Below are 16733 nucleotides of genomic sequence, written 5' to 3'. Positions count from 1 at the left end.
GTTTTTTTTTTTGGGTTGGTTTTCCCATTTGCAACTTTGGGATGTTTGTATGTCTATAATAAAAACACTTCAATAAAAAAATATAAAACAATAAAAAATGATCAGAGCTGTCAAAGGATTTTGATCTTTTATGATTTTTATCTTACAGGTGTACTTTTCAGTTAAAAAAATTATCATTTCTAAATAAATAAAAAATTCTATGCATTAAAATATCAGGATTGTCTAATTGCTTTGACTGTTGCAAATTAAACTAGGTTTTCTTCAGCTAGTATTATACAGGTAAACGAATACAGTCCTGGACCAAGACAGGAGATAAGAACGTATCTGTTTAATAGACCAAAGTTATTTCATCACAGTTTGGCAGCTAAAAATATTTGTTAACTTTATATCTGGCATTAAATCACATTTGTTAATCTGTTAAAATGATTATGGTGATATAAATTATATAAAAGAGTAGACAGAAACAGTAATAAATTAGTAAATGTTTTTACATCTCTATCCTGTGACATTGGCCTGTTGAATCAAACCATAGTTCATGTCCTGAATCTGCACGTTTCTACAGAGTGAGTCATCAGTGAGTATGATCAGAGTTAGAGATGGTTTGCACAGAGGAAGCCGAGTCCAGACCCAGTAGTGTGCCCAGGTACGACTGCTCTCGAGGGTCCAGCATCTGATCGGGCCTTACAGGGTGGACAATGTTAGCAGGCTGAGGGGTGAGGGTGTACTTCTCTAAGAAAGCCAGATCTGTTGCAGCTTGGTAGCCTGGGTTCTGCTGCTGCCCCTGAGCCTGAATGTTTACGACACTGTGAGTCTGTGACGAGAGAGATGCAGCCCTGTGGGGGTTCAGGTCCCCCTGACCTCCTGCTGCCATGGCAACAGGGACTAAAGTGATGGGTATGCAGACGGTTGCTGGGTTGGAGGCGCTCTGTGGGGCTGACTTGGATTCAGAGTTGTATGTCTTTGAGGTAACATCAAAAGGAGCAGAGACAGCTTTGTCCTGGCTGGGGGGTGGCTCAGTAAATCTGGCGCTGTGCACATGGTCCACATGGTACTTCAGCTTGTCTTTTCTTTTAAAGGTGGCGCTGCAGTGTTGACAGTTAAAAGGACGGGCGTCTGAGTGAATAACCATGTGCTTCGTTAAAGTCTTCTTGATCCGAAATGTTTGATGGCATTCTGGGCATCTGTGTGGTTTCTCACCTGTAGCACAAAACATATGTTCACACTGTTAAAGAACAGTTTTGTGTGCCCTGTTCCTAAGCACTGTTCCTTCAGCCCAACCATCCAGTGATCTGTAGTTTAAACATGCAGGACAAGTAAAAACACACAACTACACACTCATAACAGGGCATCTCAGATCTGTTTTCTAAAGATTGCTTTTAATTGATCAGTGTGAAATGTGGTATTATGATTTCTATAAATAGCATCTACAAGCTGAATGTCCCTCAGAGGTTTTTGGGTTTGATCACGGGTTCTAACCTGTCATGTTCCATAGTACTCAACTGGCCAATACTGGGATCAGATCCACAATCATTAAAAATAGGGCGAAATAATTACCTAATTTCCCTTTAATATTAATAAAGTATGTTTATAACACTTTTTCAGAAAATGCTATAAAGTTAGATTAAATGATACATCATGTGACTAGTTTTAGCACTATTCTAGATATTTCATGAAGAAGTACCTAAACTAAAAAGACAAGGTTTTAGGTTTAAAGAAATCTTTTCGTTTTTCCAACATGTTTCTTCTGACAGGAAGTAGAATTATCGTTTTGAAGCAGCCCTGCCAGAGTCCAAACTTGAATCTAAGAGGACATAAGATTAGGGTGATGGAAAGGAGGCCTTCCAACCTGAAAGACATGGAGCTCATCGCCAAAGATACAATATGTGCACAATTATTAAACAAGGGAAAATTGCTGGTGGAGGTGGTATACTGGTATGGGCTGGTAGAATGAATTAGTGAGAACTTTTCAGGTTGAAGATGGACGTAAAATCTACTTCTTTTTTATACACACATATCAATTGGTGGTACAGGAAAAAGTCTGCAACTTTTTAGAAGACCATGATTTTTCTGCACGGTAATTATCCATCAAATGCAGCAGTGTAGGGCCTTTAAGATGACAGAGTAATGACACGACCCCTATCATCACCTACACACCGCTGAGAATTTTAACAGCCCACCTCTCTGAAGTTTTTGGGATGCTGTGGTTGCTGCCACAAAAAAACTGGACATCAACAGATCAAGAAACTGAGAAACTCCATGATTGGAAGGCTTCTGACTGGTATAGAAGGGTGGTTTTACTGGCAACTGATCTTTTGTTTAAAAACCCCCTCACAATAAAAATGAGAATAAGTGAGACTCAAAAATGTTAATTTCTTCATTTAGCTGCATAATATTTTTGCTAAGTAATTGTGCACACATGGATATTCTCTTTAGAAAGCCAAAATCTCACTTTATCGTTTTAAATATTGAGCTCTGACATTTAAAATTTTAATTAAATTAAAGAAACTTTGGAAAACCAAATACTGTAATGACAAAAAGAATGACTTTCTGGTGGCTGAAAATGGTTTTTCTCTTCTAAAGTAGGGCTCAGTCTGAAAGGTTTGAGAAGCGTTGCTCTAAAGACCCCAGAACAACTGCCAAAGCACAAATGGATGACTTGGCCAAGTCAGGGGTTGTATCCTCAAAGAAGTCGATCACAAGGGCTCAGCGGAGGAGGACCTGCATGGTTGCCTAAGAGACACTTTCAAGCCTGACTGCAGCATGTTAAGGACAGCCTGGATGAACATTGTCCATACTAAGGACATCACCTTTGGTCAGATGAGATGGAACTAGATTCTGAACAAACGTCTAAAGGAGTCAGCAACAAAACTGGGTATGAGTCTTAGCTTTGTCCTCCAACATAATGTATGTTTGCTGCTGGCATCAAACTACCTCCAGAAGACCAAAGTGAACATTACTAACTGGCCTCCACAAAGCTTCGACTTGAATCCCATTAAAAACAAAAGGAGCTTGAGAGATTAACCAAAGAGGATTGGACAGGGCTTCCTCAGGAGACATTATAACTACTGTTGTTATTTTTCTAAAATAAGTTACCAGGAAGCAGGGTGGAGAGAGGGGGAAGACATGCAGAATTATCCCATTGCCTAACATCCTTTTTATTTTCTCCTATTGTCTTTGCTCACATAAACTGTATTTTTTTAATGGCTGGATTTCCAGAACAGCTGATCTCATTCACAAATTTGAATAGTGATAGTTTAAAGCATAAGGGTTCAAGCCTTTAGTTAATATCGTTATGTCCCGTACACTTAGCAGGCACAATTTGAGAATAGATGCTTTGAAATATCCATAAAATGTGTAAATCCTCTGTCCCCCCCCCCCCCAAACAGAGCGCTGTTACATGATATCAAGAAGAGCAAAGTTCTCCTCACGTTCCTCGCTCAAACAGCATGGTCCATTTATCCAAGATGGCACAAGGATGGTTGCCTTGGTAGTTCGCTCGTTCAGTTTAAAGTTCTCTAAAAATGTGAGCTCTGAACAACATGCAACAAGCATCTGCAGGACAGTCAACCGTCTAACAGCATCAGTGAGCCGAATAGTTCTGACCCTGCTAGTTTTTGTGGAATACTATTGGTTCTATGTACAAAGTAAAGTAATTTAAACTTCAAAATAAATTGTAGTTATTTCAAGCAACACTGATACTTTTAAAACAGTGACACTTCCATAGGGGGGCTAAGACATTAGTTGTTAAAGGTATCTTAATACTTTGTCAAAAAAGGACTATCACTTCCTGTTACTGCCAGACATTTACAATCACTCATCAGGGTGTGAGGTGTTTTTACTCGTTTATTTGAAATGTTCTTTTTCTAGAAGGAATCCTTATAATTCACACATATTTAGAAACACAAGTTTAAAGTTATCTGTAGGTGTGTCCCTTATTGGGGGAAGGGAAAGTGTAAAGTGGTTGGTTCCCTGGAACCAATCCGGCTTTTAAACACAGTCCACTTTGAGGAGGTTATTCCAGAAGCAGAATGTTGTCCTGCTTTATCTTTTCAAACCCGGTTTGGGATGACTGTTCAACTAGAACACCAAACTGTGCTCAGGTTCTTACCGTCTAGCTCAGGGGTGGGCACATGACAGTCAAGACCTTTTGACAATGGGTTCTAAAATTGGACAGAGGGGCCGGGCCGGGCCAGGAGCGGATGGATGTAGTATCTGTGTGAACTAATTTGATTGACATGTAAAAGCCATAACATAAAAAAGGTTCTGTCCTTTAATAGAAAGTAAAGCATGGATATGCGAGTCTTATTGTTCAAATTATTTTCCAAATGCAATTTTTCACAACACAGTACAGAAACTCATGTTCGGCGGGCCGGATTAAAAACCCAAATGGCCCGTATATGGCCCGCGGGCCGCAGTTTACCCATGCCTGATCTAGCTGCTGATTTGAGGTTAAATTAAAGGATTTGGAGGTAGTCCTGCTTCATTTTACCATCAACTTTGTCCAATGCACCAGAACCACTAGCAGTGGAGCAGACCGATATCATAATGGTAGCACCACCATGCTTGACAGTTGGTACCATAGTCTTACGTTTGAAAGCCTCACCTTTCCTTTTTTAAATCTCCAGCAGTCCTAGCAGGCCTGAACCTTGGTGGTTTTCCTTTCACCAAAATCAGTGACAATTCAGTTCTTCCAGAGCTAGATAAAAGTATTGACACATCTGGAGAAAGACGGTTTAAAATGATGATGGTTTCGGTAAACACTCCAGCAACAGAGCAACGTGTTTCAGCTTGTGGCCTCCATCAGGTCCAGGGTTGTGACGCGTTGGTCTGTTAATAAAGTTGTTTCCCAGTACTCCAAGTGTTCCTGGAGTCTTTACCTCACCAGATTGTTGCCCCTCTCCATACACCTTCGGAGTTGGTGATGTTGTGCCAAAAACCTTTGGATGTCTGAAATGATGATGATGCGATGTGCGGTTGTAGAAACGGCTTGAAAACCATTGCCTAGCTTGTAGGACTTACTAGACCTTCAAGTTCCTTGGACCTTCATATTGCTCTAAGTATCAGTCAGTCCGATCAGTAATGTCAAACAAATCCAATTTTTGCAGGTAAAGAGAAACTTCTGGTTCAGTCAATCATAATGAATCCAATGTATAGGATTTAAGTGTATGTACTGTATGTATACGTTTGTTGTATAATCATATATAATGTAATAATAAAATGTACAATACAAAATAATTTCTCTCTGTAAAAAGAAATCCTTATAAAAATGTCATAAATACCCTAGAGGAGTTGATGTAAACATCTCAAACTTTTGTTTAAATGCCGTTTGTGGAGCAAATAATTCAATTTTCCAAAAAAAAGAAGACTCATGTTGTTTCAGTCATAAAGTTGTAGAGCAGCCACAACCCGTCCAAAAAGATTCAAACCTCCACCCCCACAAGAAGCCGTCAAGCAGCAATGCTGGGAGAGGAAAACCCTGTGAGGACACCTCATTTTCATTTATTCACTATAATAATGTGGAATATTTTATTTACCCTCCCTGTCTCTTATATGTCAGTCAGTCATTTTCTACTGCTTATTCCATAGTGGGTCACAGGGAAGCTGGTGCCCATCTCCAGCAGTCTAATGGTTAGAGGGTACACCCTGGACAGGTCACCAGTCCATCGCAGGGCAACACACACACACACACACACACTTATTCACACACCTAAGGGCAATTTAGCGAGACCAATTAATCTAACAGTCAAGTTTTTGGACTGTGGGAGGAAATCAGAGTACCCGGTGAGAATGCACGGGGAGAACATGCAAACTACATGCAGAAAGACCCCGGGCTGGGAGTCCTTCTTGCTGCAAGGCAACAGTGCTACCAACTGCACCACTGTGCAGCTTTTATATGTTGAAGGAAAACTAATCATTTACTTTTAGGTTCTGTTACCTGAGTGAGTCCTGAAGTGCATTTCCAAACTGGACTTTCCTTTAAACTCTTTCTTGCACACCTCACACTGATGCACAGCAGTCTTATATCTAAAAGGACAACCCAACAGAGACAAAAGCAGAAATAAAACTTTCATGGTAATAAGAAGAAGACCAGCATAACATTGCTAGTGCAAAACCAAAGAGACCTGTGATTTCTATAACATACTTCTGCCAAACTTTCTCTCCCAAATGAACACTTTTATAGTGGACACTTAGATGATCGTGTCGCCTGAAGCACTTCCCACATTCTTCACACTGGTGTGCTTTCTCACCTAAAAAACAAACACGGTCTGCACTGAACTCAACACTGGATGGAAACGAGACCTTTACCAAAAATCTGTGTGGATGAGACAAAACCTGATTGAGGACTGCCGTCTCTTACCGGAGTGTATTTTCTGATGCTTGGTCAGGTGATCGTGGCGTATGAAGGTTTTCCCACACTCGTCACACTCATAGCGTTTGTCATCATGGTGGACTCTGAGGTGAAGCCTTTCCAAGAAAAAGCAGGCGAGGCTATCAGTACCACTACCAGCCAGTCAGTCTTAAGCATTCATAACCAGAGAACAGACAGGACTTTCTAAAATCTCCCACCTGTAGGAGCTGCTGTGACGGAAGCTTTGCCCGCAAATGCTGCAGAGATGAGGCTTCTCTCCGCTGTGGATACGCAGGTGCTCCCTTAACGTTGTCCTGAAGGGAGGCACAAAAAATAAACTTGATTTTGCAGCTCAGATTGGTAAGATTTGCCTTGGTTTATATCACCAGTGCCTTTAACATACAGGTCCTTCTCAAAATATTAGCATATTGTGATAAAGTTAATTATTTTCCATAATATAATGATGAAAATGTAACATTCATATATTTTAGATTCATTGCACACTAACTGAAATATTTCAGGTCTTTTATTGTCTTAATACGGATGATTTTGGCATACAGCTCATGAAAACCCAAAATTCCTATCTCACAAAATTAGCATATCATTAAAAGGGTCTCTAAACGAGCTATGAACCTAATCATCTGAATCAACGAGTTAACTCTAAACACCTGCAAAAGATTCCTGAGGCCTTTAAAACTCCCAGCCTGGTTCATCACTCAAAACCCCAATCATGGGTAAGACTGCCGACCTGACTGCTGTCCAGACGGCCACTATTGACACCCTCAAGCAAGAGGGTAAGACACAGAAAGACATTTCTGAATGAATAGGCTGTTCCCAGAGTGCTGTATCAAGGCAGCTCAGTGGGAAGTCTGTGGGAAGGAAAAAGTGTGGCAGAAAACGCTGCACAACGAGAAGAGGTGACCGGACCCTGAGGAAGATTGTGGAGAAGGGCCGATTCCAGACCTTGGGGGACCTGCGGAAGCAGTGGACTGAGTCTGGAGTAGAAACATCCAGAGCCACCGTGCACAGGTGTGTGCAGGAAATGGGCTACAGGTGCCGCATTCCCCAGGTCAAGCCACTTTTGAACCAGAAACAGCGGCAGAAGCGCCTGACCTGGGCTACAGAAGAAGCAGCACTGGACTGTTGCTCAGTGGTCCAAAGTACTTTTTTCGGATGAAAGCAAATTCTGCATGTCATTCAGAAATCAAGGTGCCAGAGTCTGGAGGAAGACTGGGGAGAAGGAAATGCCAAAATGCCAGAAGTCCAGTGTCAAGTACCCACAGTCAGTGATGGTCTGGGGTGCCGTGTCAGCTGCTGGTGTTGGTCCACTGTGTTTTATCAAGGGCAGGGTCAATGCAGCTAGCTATCAGGAGATTTTGGAGCACTTCATGCTTCCATCTGCTGAAAAGCTTTATGGAGATGAAGATTTCATTTTTTAGCACGACCTGGCACCTGCTCACAGTGCCAAACCACTGGTAAATGGTTTAGTGACCATGGTATCACTGTGCTCAATTGGCCTGCCAACTCTCCTGACCTGAACCCCATAGATAATCTGTGGGATATTGTGAAGAGAACATTGAGAGACTCAAGACCCAACACTCTGGATGAGCTAAAGGCCGCTATCGAAGCATCCTGGGCCTCCATAAGACCTCAGCAGTGCCACAGGCTGATTGCCTCCATGCCACGCCGCATTGAAGCAGTCATTTCTGTAAAAGGATTCCCGACCAAGTATTGAGTGCATAACTATACATGATTATTTGAAGGTTGACGTTTTTTGTATTAAAAACACTTTTCTTTTATTGGTCGGATGAAATATGCTAATTTTGTGAGATAGGAATTTTGGGTTTTCATGAGCTGTATGCCAAAATCATCCGTATTAAGACAATAAAAGACCTGAAATATTTCAGTTAGTGTGCAATGAATCTAAAATATATGAATGTTAAATTTTCATCATTACATTATGGAAAATAATGAACTTTATCACAATATGCTAATATTTTGAGAAGGACCGGTATATTCATTCCACATTTTGTCAAGTTAAAACCACAAGAAAGAAAAAGGGTGCAAAACTTTTAACCTTTTGTTTGTGCATTTGTAATCAGCCAGTTTTCCTGTGACACCCCTAAAGAAAATCCATCCCAACCAGTTTTGCTTCAGAAGTCACAAAACACCCATTATAAGTAAATTCAATGACATACAGATGGAACTGGCTATGTTCTGAAGTCAATCGGTTTTCTATTACGGCTTAAGGTGGATGAATACGCGTGAAAGCACAGACGTTCTTTTTGAAACATGAAATCTATGAATCCTTTTCCTTCCTCTTCTCATTAAAGTGGCATTTCATGGTCTATCACATCAATGACCAATAACATTGATTATAAGCATAAAAAAGAAAACAACTTTTTTAAAGCACTGAAAATCAAGAAACTTGAGCTGCATAATTTTATACATTAAAATTTCACTGTGTGCATATGGAGTGCTTAGATGCAATTGATAGGTATCTGGTAGGATATTAGATTTCAAGTGCCATGTGTTCCTGCTCTGTATATCAATAGTATACTTGGCCTGATGGATGTGCTCTAACTGCCCACAAAGCCAACGTCTGATGTACATTTTTAGCAGGATGCATAGCAAAGCTCAAAGAGAGTGGTGGGGACACTGTGTTAGAGTAAACAAGAAAAAGAGTCAAAAAGAAATGTTGATTAATCATAACCAATATCGTTATCACAGTTTCTCACATTTTCCTGATACTGTGCAGAGATAAAAGTGTACCTTTCCCTCACTGATTTCCCACAAACAAAGCAAGTCCACTTCCTTTTGCCTCCATGCGTGCACTCAATATGCCTCTTCTTGTTGCCGGTGTCATTGAACTGGCGTCCACAGATCTCACAGGGAAAAGGACCTGCACATGGGACGAAACTTTTTATAAGCATTTAAAAACATGAGGGGTTGGTACGACGTCAGCTGTAGAGTCATTTTTAACATAAGAACTTATTTTATGCTTTTTGTTTTATGGAAAATGATTTGGTCAAGCAAAAACAACAACGTTCTTGATATGCATCTCACCTAAGTGGTATTTTTCTTGGTGCTTCAGCCTTGCAAACCTGGACTTGAAGTACTCGTCGCAGAATGAGCATTTAAAGGGCCTGTCTTGGGTGTGCAGGATCATGTGCTCCTGCAGATGAGGCCTGCGGCTGAACGTCTTTGAACATATCTGGTGAACAGTTGTTCTATTACGATCTAATAGACTTGTCAGTGCCAACATGTGAAAACATGGATCAATAAAATTAGTTGCTGGCTCTTACTGCACATTTCCAGCCTTCGCTCTTCTTTTTCCTCGCAGCAAAGAACTCCTGCGTGTGATCAGGATGAAACCTAGAACAATTGGGCAACACAGTTAAAACTTTTATACTGCGGGAGTATGCTGCAGCTGTTATCAGTCATTTCAGGGGAAAAGGGGCATTTTTGGTTTTTCTTAGATAGATCATACAGCTGATCTTTTTTTCTTTAAATTGATCAACTACTACAGCCAGTTAGTCATGGAACTGGGGTTCATGTCAAAAAAGGTGAACGTTTTTATAGTCTGCACTAGTCAACTTCACAAACCAGTTTTATATGTTTTTGTCTGCACATGATCTGGATGTTCGTGCGATGTTTCCATAAAGCCGACAGGACGCCAAGTAGGCACCACTGAAGAACTAGTTTATAAGAAAAATAGACGAAGGTGTTCTGATTAACTTCTGTGAAATGTAACGTCCGCAGGCGTACCTGCCTGATTAATCTTTAAAAGCATGTTTTCATAAAGCTTACAATGTCTTTTCAATATCTTCCACATCTGGATAAGTATAAGGAGTATGAAAAAATAATGATATATCTACACTTATCCCATCCATCCAGTTAGTCATTTATCTAAGCATTGGTAGATCCATTGATCTATCAATGAACATTATTCCAGAGGTCCTGGGGCCTCATGCACGAAGCGATCTTACGTACAAGTCGAAATGTACAAAAATGAACGCTGCGTGAAGGTGTGTGGTAATCCACGCAAACGTTTGACCTGCTGGGAAAATGTGCAGCAGTCATGCAAACTTTTTCAATGGAGTATAATAAACTATAGAGAACTAAATCTCAGCTAGATACACTGAAATATGACTCCATTCAGTTTTATTTAATTCATGGAGCATCAAACTTGATGTTTTTTCATGAGTTTGAGCTTTTATGGTTTAAACCCGTAACCCAGAATAATATTTAACCTCATACAATAATGTAACACACCTCAACAAATGATGGAAACAACCTCAGTTGGATGTAAACTGGGAAACGTCCTGTTTTTGTCACCTGTAGATGTAATAGTGCATCAGTCTGTGTGCTGAGGAACATAAAATGCATGTGAATCCTCTAAGGGGCTCTTTCATTCTCACTGAAAAAGAAAACAGTGTCGGATCAGCAGTTGAACTCCAAACCAGTCAGCAGTGATGATTCCTAAGGTGGACAAGCTGGAGATAATCACATGTTCAAAAATAGCTGCTAAAGTTGCGTGTTATTGTGGAATAATGGCAGCTTTGGCTCAGGTGGAGGACATCGCCAATAAAAGAAGTTGGAGGGAGCGTTTTTTTCAGGGATCATACTGATCTGCTGGCACATGATGATGCTTGGCTTATCAGCCGCTTTACATTGCCCAGGGCAGTTATTTTGGAGCTCTGCACAGAGCAGGACTCAGTGTTGCAGAGGGAAACCAGGAGGAACCGTGCGTCGTCGGTGCCAGTTCCAGTTCTCCCTACGCTGCGCTCCTTTACTGGAGCTTTTCAGACGGAGCAGACTGACAGGTCGGGTATTAAACGGTCATCCCTGAGCCGGGCCATGCCAGCCATATGGGACAGCCTCATTCAGATGTTGCTCAGATATATATTAAATTCCCCCAAACTGTGGCCAAAATGGTAAACATTACATTGCAATTTGCAGCTATTTGCCAATTTCTAAATGTAATCAGAGCTATGGACTGCTATAAGGACACCCTCTGCTTTTGTGAATAGAAAGCATCTTTATTCAATATATGTGCAACCTACTTGTGATGCACCACGTGCAGCTGCGCTACATGCAGCTGCACAGAATTCAAAGCAAATTGGGAAATATGAAGGCTACAAGTGTGGTGACGTGTCAACGCACAGTTGCGTAAATCAGAATTTTTTGTGCGCAGCAAGTTTCAGAATTTCTCCCTACTTTGATCTCTGAAGGCCTCAGGCAGCTCTATGGTGTTCACTCTCACTTCAACAGTCAGCAGCACCAAACTAAACGAAGCCTAAACAGGACAAACCTCGTTCAAAATGCAGGGTAACAATATTCCAATCATGTGCACCTGATGTGACGGCTATCTGAGTATCTCACCCATTTAACGTGGGAACAGAAGTGGGGTGTCCTAATCTCTCCACACCAGAAATTGTGTTTTATTTATTTTCACCAAACAAACATTTTTAAAAGCACTTTTCTTAAGTTGGAAAGGTTTGTTTAGATCACTTGAAATGTTCATTTAAACTCAATAAAGAGAATATTCAATATATAGATGTGTAACATTTGATTTTATTTGACATAAATCAGAATCAGCTTTACCAGCCAGGTTTGTGCACACGAACAAGGAATTAGAATTTGGTTTCAGTGTGTCAAGTAAGTACAAATCATTTGACATGATAGATAAATTCATTTAAAATATTTCACTGATGGGCAGCGGAGCTGTAAAGAACTGCCCCTCACTCTCACAACCGAAGGGAAGCAGAGGCCTTCTGCTTGGACATACCTCCCTAAACTCCCATAAGACCTCAGCAGAACTGAGCTACTGAAATGATGATGCTGGTTTCTTACCTTCTGACGTGCTTGGCCAGGGTTTTCTTGCTGGCATGAAGTTTGTTGCAAAAGGGACATTTGTGCTCCTTCTTTGGAATGGGAGCATCACTTGCATGTTTCTTCTTGTGCACAGTCAGGTTGGACTTGGTGGAGTAGCACTGGAGGCATATGTCACACTGGAAAGGCTTCTCTCCTGTATGGACTCTGGTGTGGCTCTCATATTTCCCTACACACGTAAGGAAAGGGAATCAAGCCAAACATTATTTCAGACAATTATCAGTTGGAACCCAAGTCATTAGAGATGCTTAAACGGAAACGTATAGGCTAAAGACATGAGGAACATTCTAAATCTGACTAAGATCTGGCTCTGAAGGAACTCACCTGCACGATCAAAAGTCTTCTCACATTTGGGACACTTAAGGGTCTTTTTGCTGGATGTTTGGATGATGACTGGAGCCAGACCCTCAGGATACTCTGGACTCTGGTTAGTGCTTGTTGCTGGTGGCGTGTGAACCTCCTGATCTCGCCCAGATGGTGTCTCTGTTCTCTCAGTGGGTGAATCTTCCTCTCCACCAGTCTTGTCAGTTCCAGAAGCCTCAGAAATCTTTTTCTGCGAAACAGCACCTGCACTAACATCTCCGTGCTCGTCCTCCTCTGCTTCCTCCTCCATCACGTCATCACCCTGAGATGGTTTGGAGGGCTCCTTCACATACAGATTAACCTCTGAAACTTTGTACACTTTGGTGTCATCTTGTTTCCCTGGTGATTCAGATCTTTGTTGCTCCTTAAGACTGCTGACACTTTTTTTTCCATCATCCTTCTTATATTTAGTGGGTGTTCTTCTTGTACGAGCTGATCTCCGCGCTGTGGCACTTTTCTGACATGTCCTCACCTCATCACTTGAATTTACCTGTCCTGTATTCGTACTCTCAGCAACACTGTACTGCAGAGAGGTTGTGCTGCTTGACTGGGTGCTCTGGATCTCTGTGTCTGCCCCTGGAGAGTCACACGAAGGAACTTCCAACTCAGAATGCCTCCTCATCTCAGCCTGGGAAGGGGTAGCTTTAGCTTTACCATCCTCACATAACAGCTTTAATATGTCCATCATATCCAAGAACCTGGCTGCTTCTGCTAGAGCTGGAAGGTCCGTCTCTGCAACAACACACTCTGATGTGTACAGAAAGCCCAGCAGGTACTGGAAAACTGAATCTTCCACATGGTCCAGAGTGACGTGAGTCATTGTAGCTGGGCTCTTGGACAGTTCTGCATTGAAGTAGCTGCTCCCATGGGCCAGGACTGCTTTGTGGGCTCTGTAAACCCTCCCACCCACCCACACAGACACATCACAGAACTTCTGCCGGGTCCGGTCCTCATTCAGAAACGCAAGGAGGTTTTCACTGTGCAGTGACATACTGAGGTGTCTGAGAGGAAGGGGTGACTCCTGGACGGATCTGGAGTTTGACGGGATACTGCACCCCTCTGTGGTGGATGTGTCGGTGACCAGCATCCCATGCTTTGGAAGAACCACCCTGTTTGGCTTTTTCTTCATCACGGAGCTTGATAGATCAGTGCTGGAAAACAGAAGAAATGCAGTAAAACTGGACACAGGAGTTAATACTAGGGTTTAGTTCTGATGGCTCCGAGCAAAACTGACCAGAGGCTAAAAAGAAACAAATTAAGCAACTGTTAAGGACCCCATGGGCCTTTTAAATCTCAAAAAGACTACAGATGTTACAGTTTTATTTGTGGGTCAGGCAAGCATAAATTTGAACATGCTAACAAATGAAAAATATTTTAAACTGGATTTTAAGATTGAGATCTTGTGCAGCAAGATCTTGCTATATTAAGAAAGTCTGGTGAAAATATGCTAGCATGTTACTTTGTATTGCAAATAATCTCTTATGAGGACCAAATTTGAAGGTGGGTGTTTAAGCTTAACAGTATGTATCTATGTTTGAGACTCTTATTTTGAAGTTTAGAAGGAAGCAGCTCTTGCTGTCGTTGACAGAATTAAAGAAGCCTTTACTTAAGTTTAAGTGAAGGCTTAAAATACGTTTTTTATTCATTTTTAAACAACATTTTGGGTACAAGGGCGACAAATGTGAGACAAGACACAAATGATTCGCAAACAGTGGAAACACCAAGACTGACAAACAATTAGCTACTAATTTCTAAATAAAACTAAGGGCTGTTTCCTACTTTCTAATGATTGTGGACTGCATCTGGACAACTGGACTGACCTGGATAATTCTACACTAAATAGAGATTCAATGTAGTTTATTATACAGATACATCTAAAAAAAATTAAATACCATGAAAGTGTAATATATTTCTTGTTTATCATTTCAGAAAAGTCATATATTAGATAGCTTCATCACAGAGTGACATATTCTAAACCTTTATTTTGTATTATTTTGACGATTCTGGCTTACAGATAATGAAAATCCAAAATGCTTTGGCTCAGAAACGTAAAATATTGTGAAAAAGTTAAATAATGAAAACTCATGGTGTCACACCCGTTCCTGAGCCTCTAGATGGTCTCTCAACCTGGGTCAGTAGGCTACACAATCATGGGGAAGACTGCTGCCTGGACAGATGCCCAGAAAGCCATTGACACTCTTAAAAAGGAAGATAAGCTACAAAGGGTCACTGCTAAAGAAGTCGGTTGTTCACAGAGTGCTGTATCAAAGCATATTCTTAGAAAGTTGAGTGAAAGAAAAAAGCCTGTTAGAAAAAGCTTGCATCTGGAAACAGGGATAACGTCAGTCTTGACAGGTTTAGCAAGCAAAATCCATTCAAGCCAGCAGGATTTGGTACCTCCCCTCACTGCCAAAAGATACCAAAAGCTGCTTCACTGACCACAGTGTTACTTTGCCTGATTGGCCAGCAAACTGGCCTGACCTGTACTTGTATTTGTGAAAACCTGAGGATAAAGGCTTGGCTGTGTATCGTTATTAAGGTATAATGAGGTCATCAAACAGTCACGTTTTATTATTCAAAACTGATCAAATGTTCTGTCACACAGGTTGTACAGTTTAAGGTCCTTCTCATGAGACGTCAGAGAAAGTGAGCCGAGGTTTCTCATGCTCTATAGCTCGTAGAATAACAGAAAGCGTCCGTTCCCCATGGATTGCTGCACACTGCAGGTCAGCAGACTGAGAAAGGGGTACTCTGGTTTCTCCGTCCGTACAAGAAGGGGAAAAAAAAAAAAAAATCAGGAGGTTGCCAATGTTTCAGTAAAAAGAACAGAAAGTCAAAGTGTGAAAACTAAAAGAGCGTCATCTACTAGTCCTGAAATCAGCATCTGTCAAAATCTAAATCAGCAGGTCAGGCTTCAAAGCCTGATCGTACCATATATAATTGTTAACTATAATAATCAACGTGTTAGTTTAGCCAGGAATATTTTTTTGTGTACATACTGTGAAAACTTTGTATTTTTTACTCAATGTTTTCACACCTTGGGAATCTCATATCAGCTCATACCTAATCCCAGGAATAATTTTTTTTCATAAATACAGCAAACTGTCCAAAATGATGGGAAAACATATCATGCGGTATTATTACGTTAATACATAACACATTAAATATGTGTTGGGTGGGATGAAATGTGATGGCTGGTATTTAATGGCTTTTACCGGGCACCCAAATGAAATTCCGCATTGGGCCCCAGACAACCTCGGTCCGGCCCTGGCTGTCACTGCATCAGAAGCTTTTACACAACTCTTAAAAAAATGGTTACTTGAGCAAAACAGTGATGGTATCAACAGCAGAAGTGTAACACTGTGGCCAAGATTAAGTAAAATGTACAAATTGCTCAACAACAATGCAACATGGACGCTTTAGACGTTCTTTGAGTTTATTGTTGTCGAGAATCTCGAAGAATGAAGAACATTAGCAACCAACACTGAACATGCTGCATTCTTCACAGTCAAGATGATTGGCTTTACAATTCCCCCACCACCTGAAGGACCCCCCTAACATCAAATTATCAGCGAGACGGGCGGGCCCCTTCCGAGGAGAGCGCCGACAAACGACCTTTATCGTTCCCTCATGAACTCACGTTTTTATCGAGACGTATCAAAAATATTCTTACCAAATACAGGTGAGAGGCCTCCATATTGACGTTTTTAGCACAGAGGTCAAATAATGGAAAATAAAGACGGCATAATTTCCTGAGCAACTAGCTGTAACGCCCCACCAGAAACGTCGGGCACCGAAACAAAGCACTCCCCCTTTGGCTGCTGCGCCTATTGTCCTCCAATGCAGACTTAAAGTTACGTAAAGCTCAATAAAACTTTTAAATACTATAAGAATACCAACACTGGTTGCCGCAACTCATAGTTAGCATGTTAGGCTACTGCTGACGAGCTCAACTGTGCTGACATTAAGAAAGACTCGGTGAAACAAAAGAATCATGGGTAATGTAGTCTGAACGATTTCAGACTACTCGAAGTTATGCTGCGTTCCATTTACCTCGGAAATTAGAACTTCAATCTGGGAATGACGTCACGCCAAATTCACTGATTTCCAGCTGACTAAAAGGTTT

The 16733-nt window shown here is 41.2% G+C and overlaps 1 protein-coding gene across 1 annotated transcript; it reads right to left on the bottom strand.

The window, feature by feature from the left end:
* Positions 1-115: 115 nt before the first annotated feature.
* Positions 116-16605, bottom strand: zbtb41 (zinc finger and BTB domain containing 41). The gene is made up of 11 exons (XM_047368195.1): positions 16281-16605; positions 12569-13758; positions 12206-12413; positions 9655-9724; positions 9416-9563; positions 9122-9251; positions 6568-6663; positions 6359-6465; positions 6143-6248; positions 5936-6024; positions 116-1197 (listed from the first exon to the last, which is right to left on the bottom strand). The coding sequence occupies exons 2-11, from the start codon at positions 13734-13736 to the stop codon at positions 572-574; spliced, it is 2748 nt and encodes a 915-aa protein (XP_047224151.1). The 5' UTR covers positions 13737-13758; positions 16281-16605; the 3' UTR covers positions 116-571.
* Positions 16606-16733: the final 128 nt, after the last annotated feature.

Source organism: Girardinichthys multiradiatus, chromosome 6 (assembly GCF_021462225.1).
Source record: "Girardinichthys multiradiatus isolate DD_20200921_A chromosome 6, DD_fGirMul_XY1, whole genome shotgun sequence".
Classification (NCBI taxonomy): Eukaryota; Metazoa; Chordata; class Actinopteri; order Cyprinodontiformes; family Goodeidae; genus Girardinichthys; species Girardinichthys multiradiatus.
This window is presented reverse-complemented; position numbering and strand designations above follow the sequence as displayed.

What these genes read in the sequence shown, in the direction of transcription:
- zbtb41 (XM_047368195.1), bottom strand. Translation starts at nt 13,736, where the DNA reads ATGAAGAAAAAGCCAAACAGGGTGGTTCTTCCAAAGCATGGGATGCTG. An exon ending in GAAGACTTTTGATCGTGCAG is followed by an intron (nt 12,414 to 12,568) that starts GTGAGTTCCTTC and finishes TTACGTGTGTAG; the next exon opens with GGAAATATGAGAGCCACACC. An exon ending in CTGGCCAAGCACGTCAGAAG is followed by an intron (nt 9,725 to 12,205) that starts GTAAGAAACCAG and finishes CAATTGTTCTAG; the next exon opens with GTTTCATCCTGATCACACGC.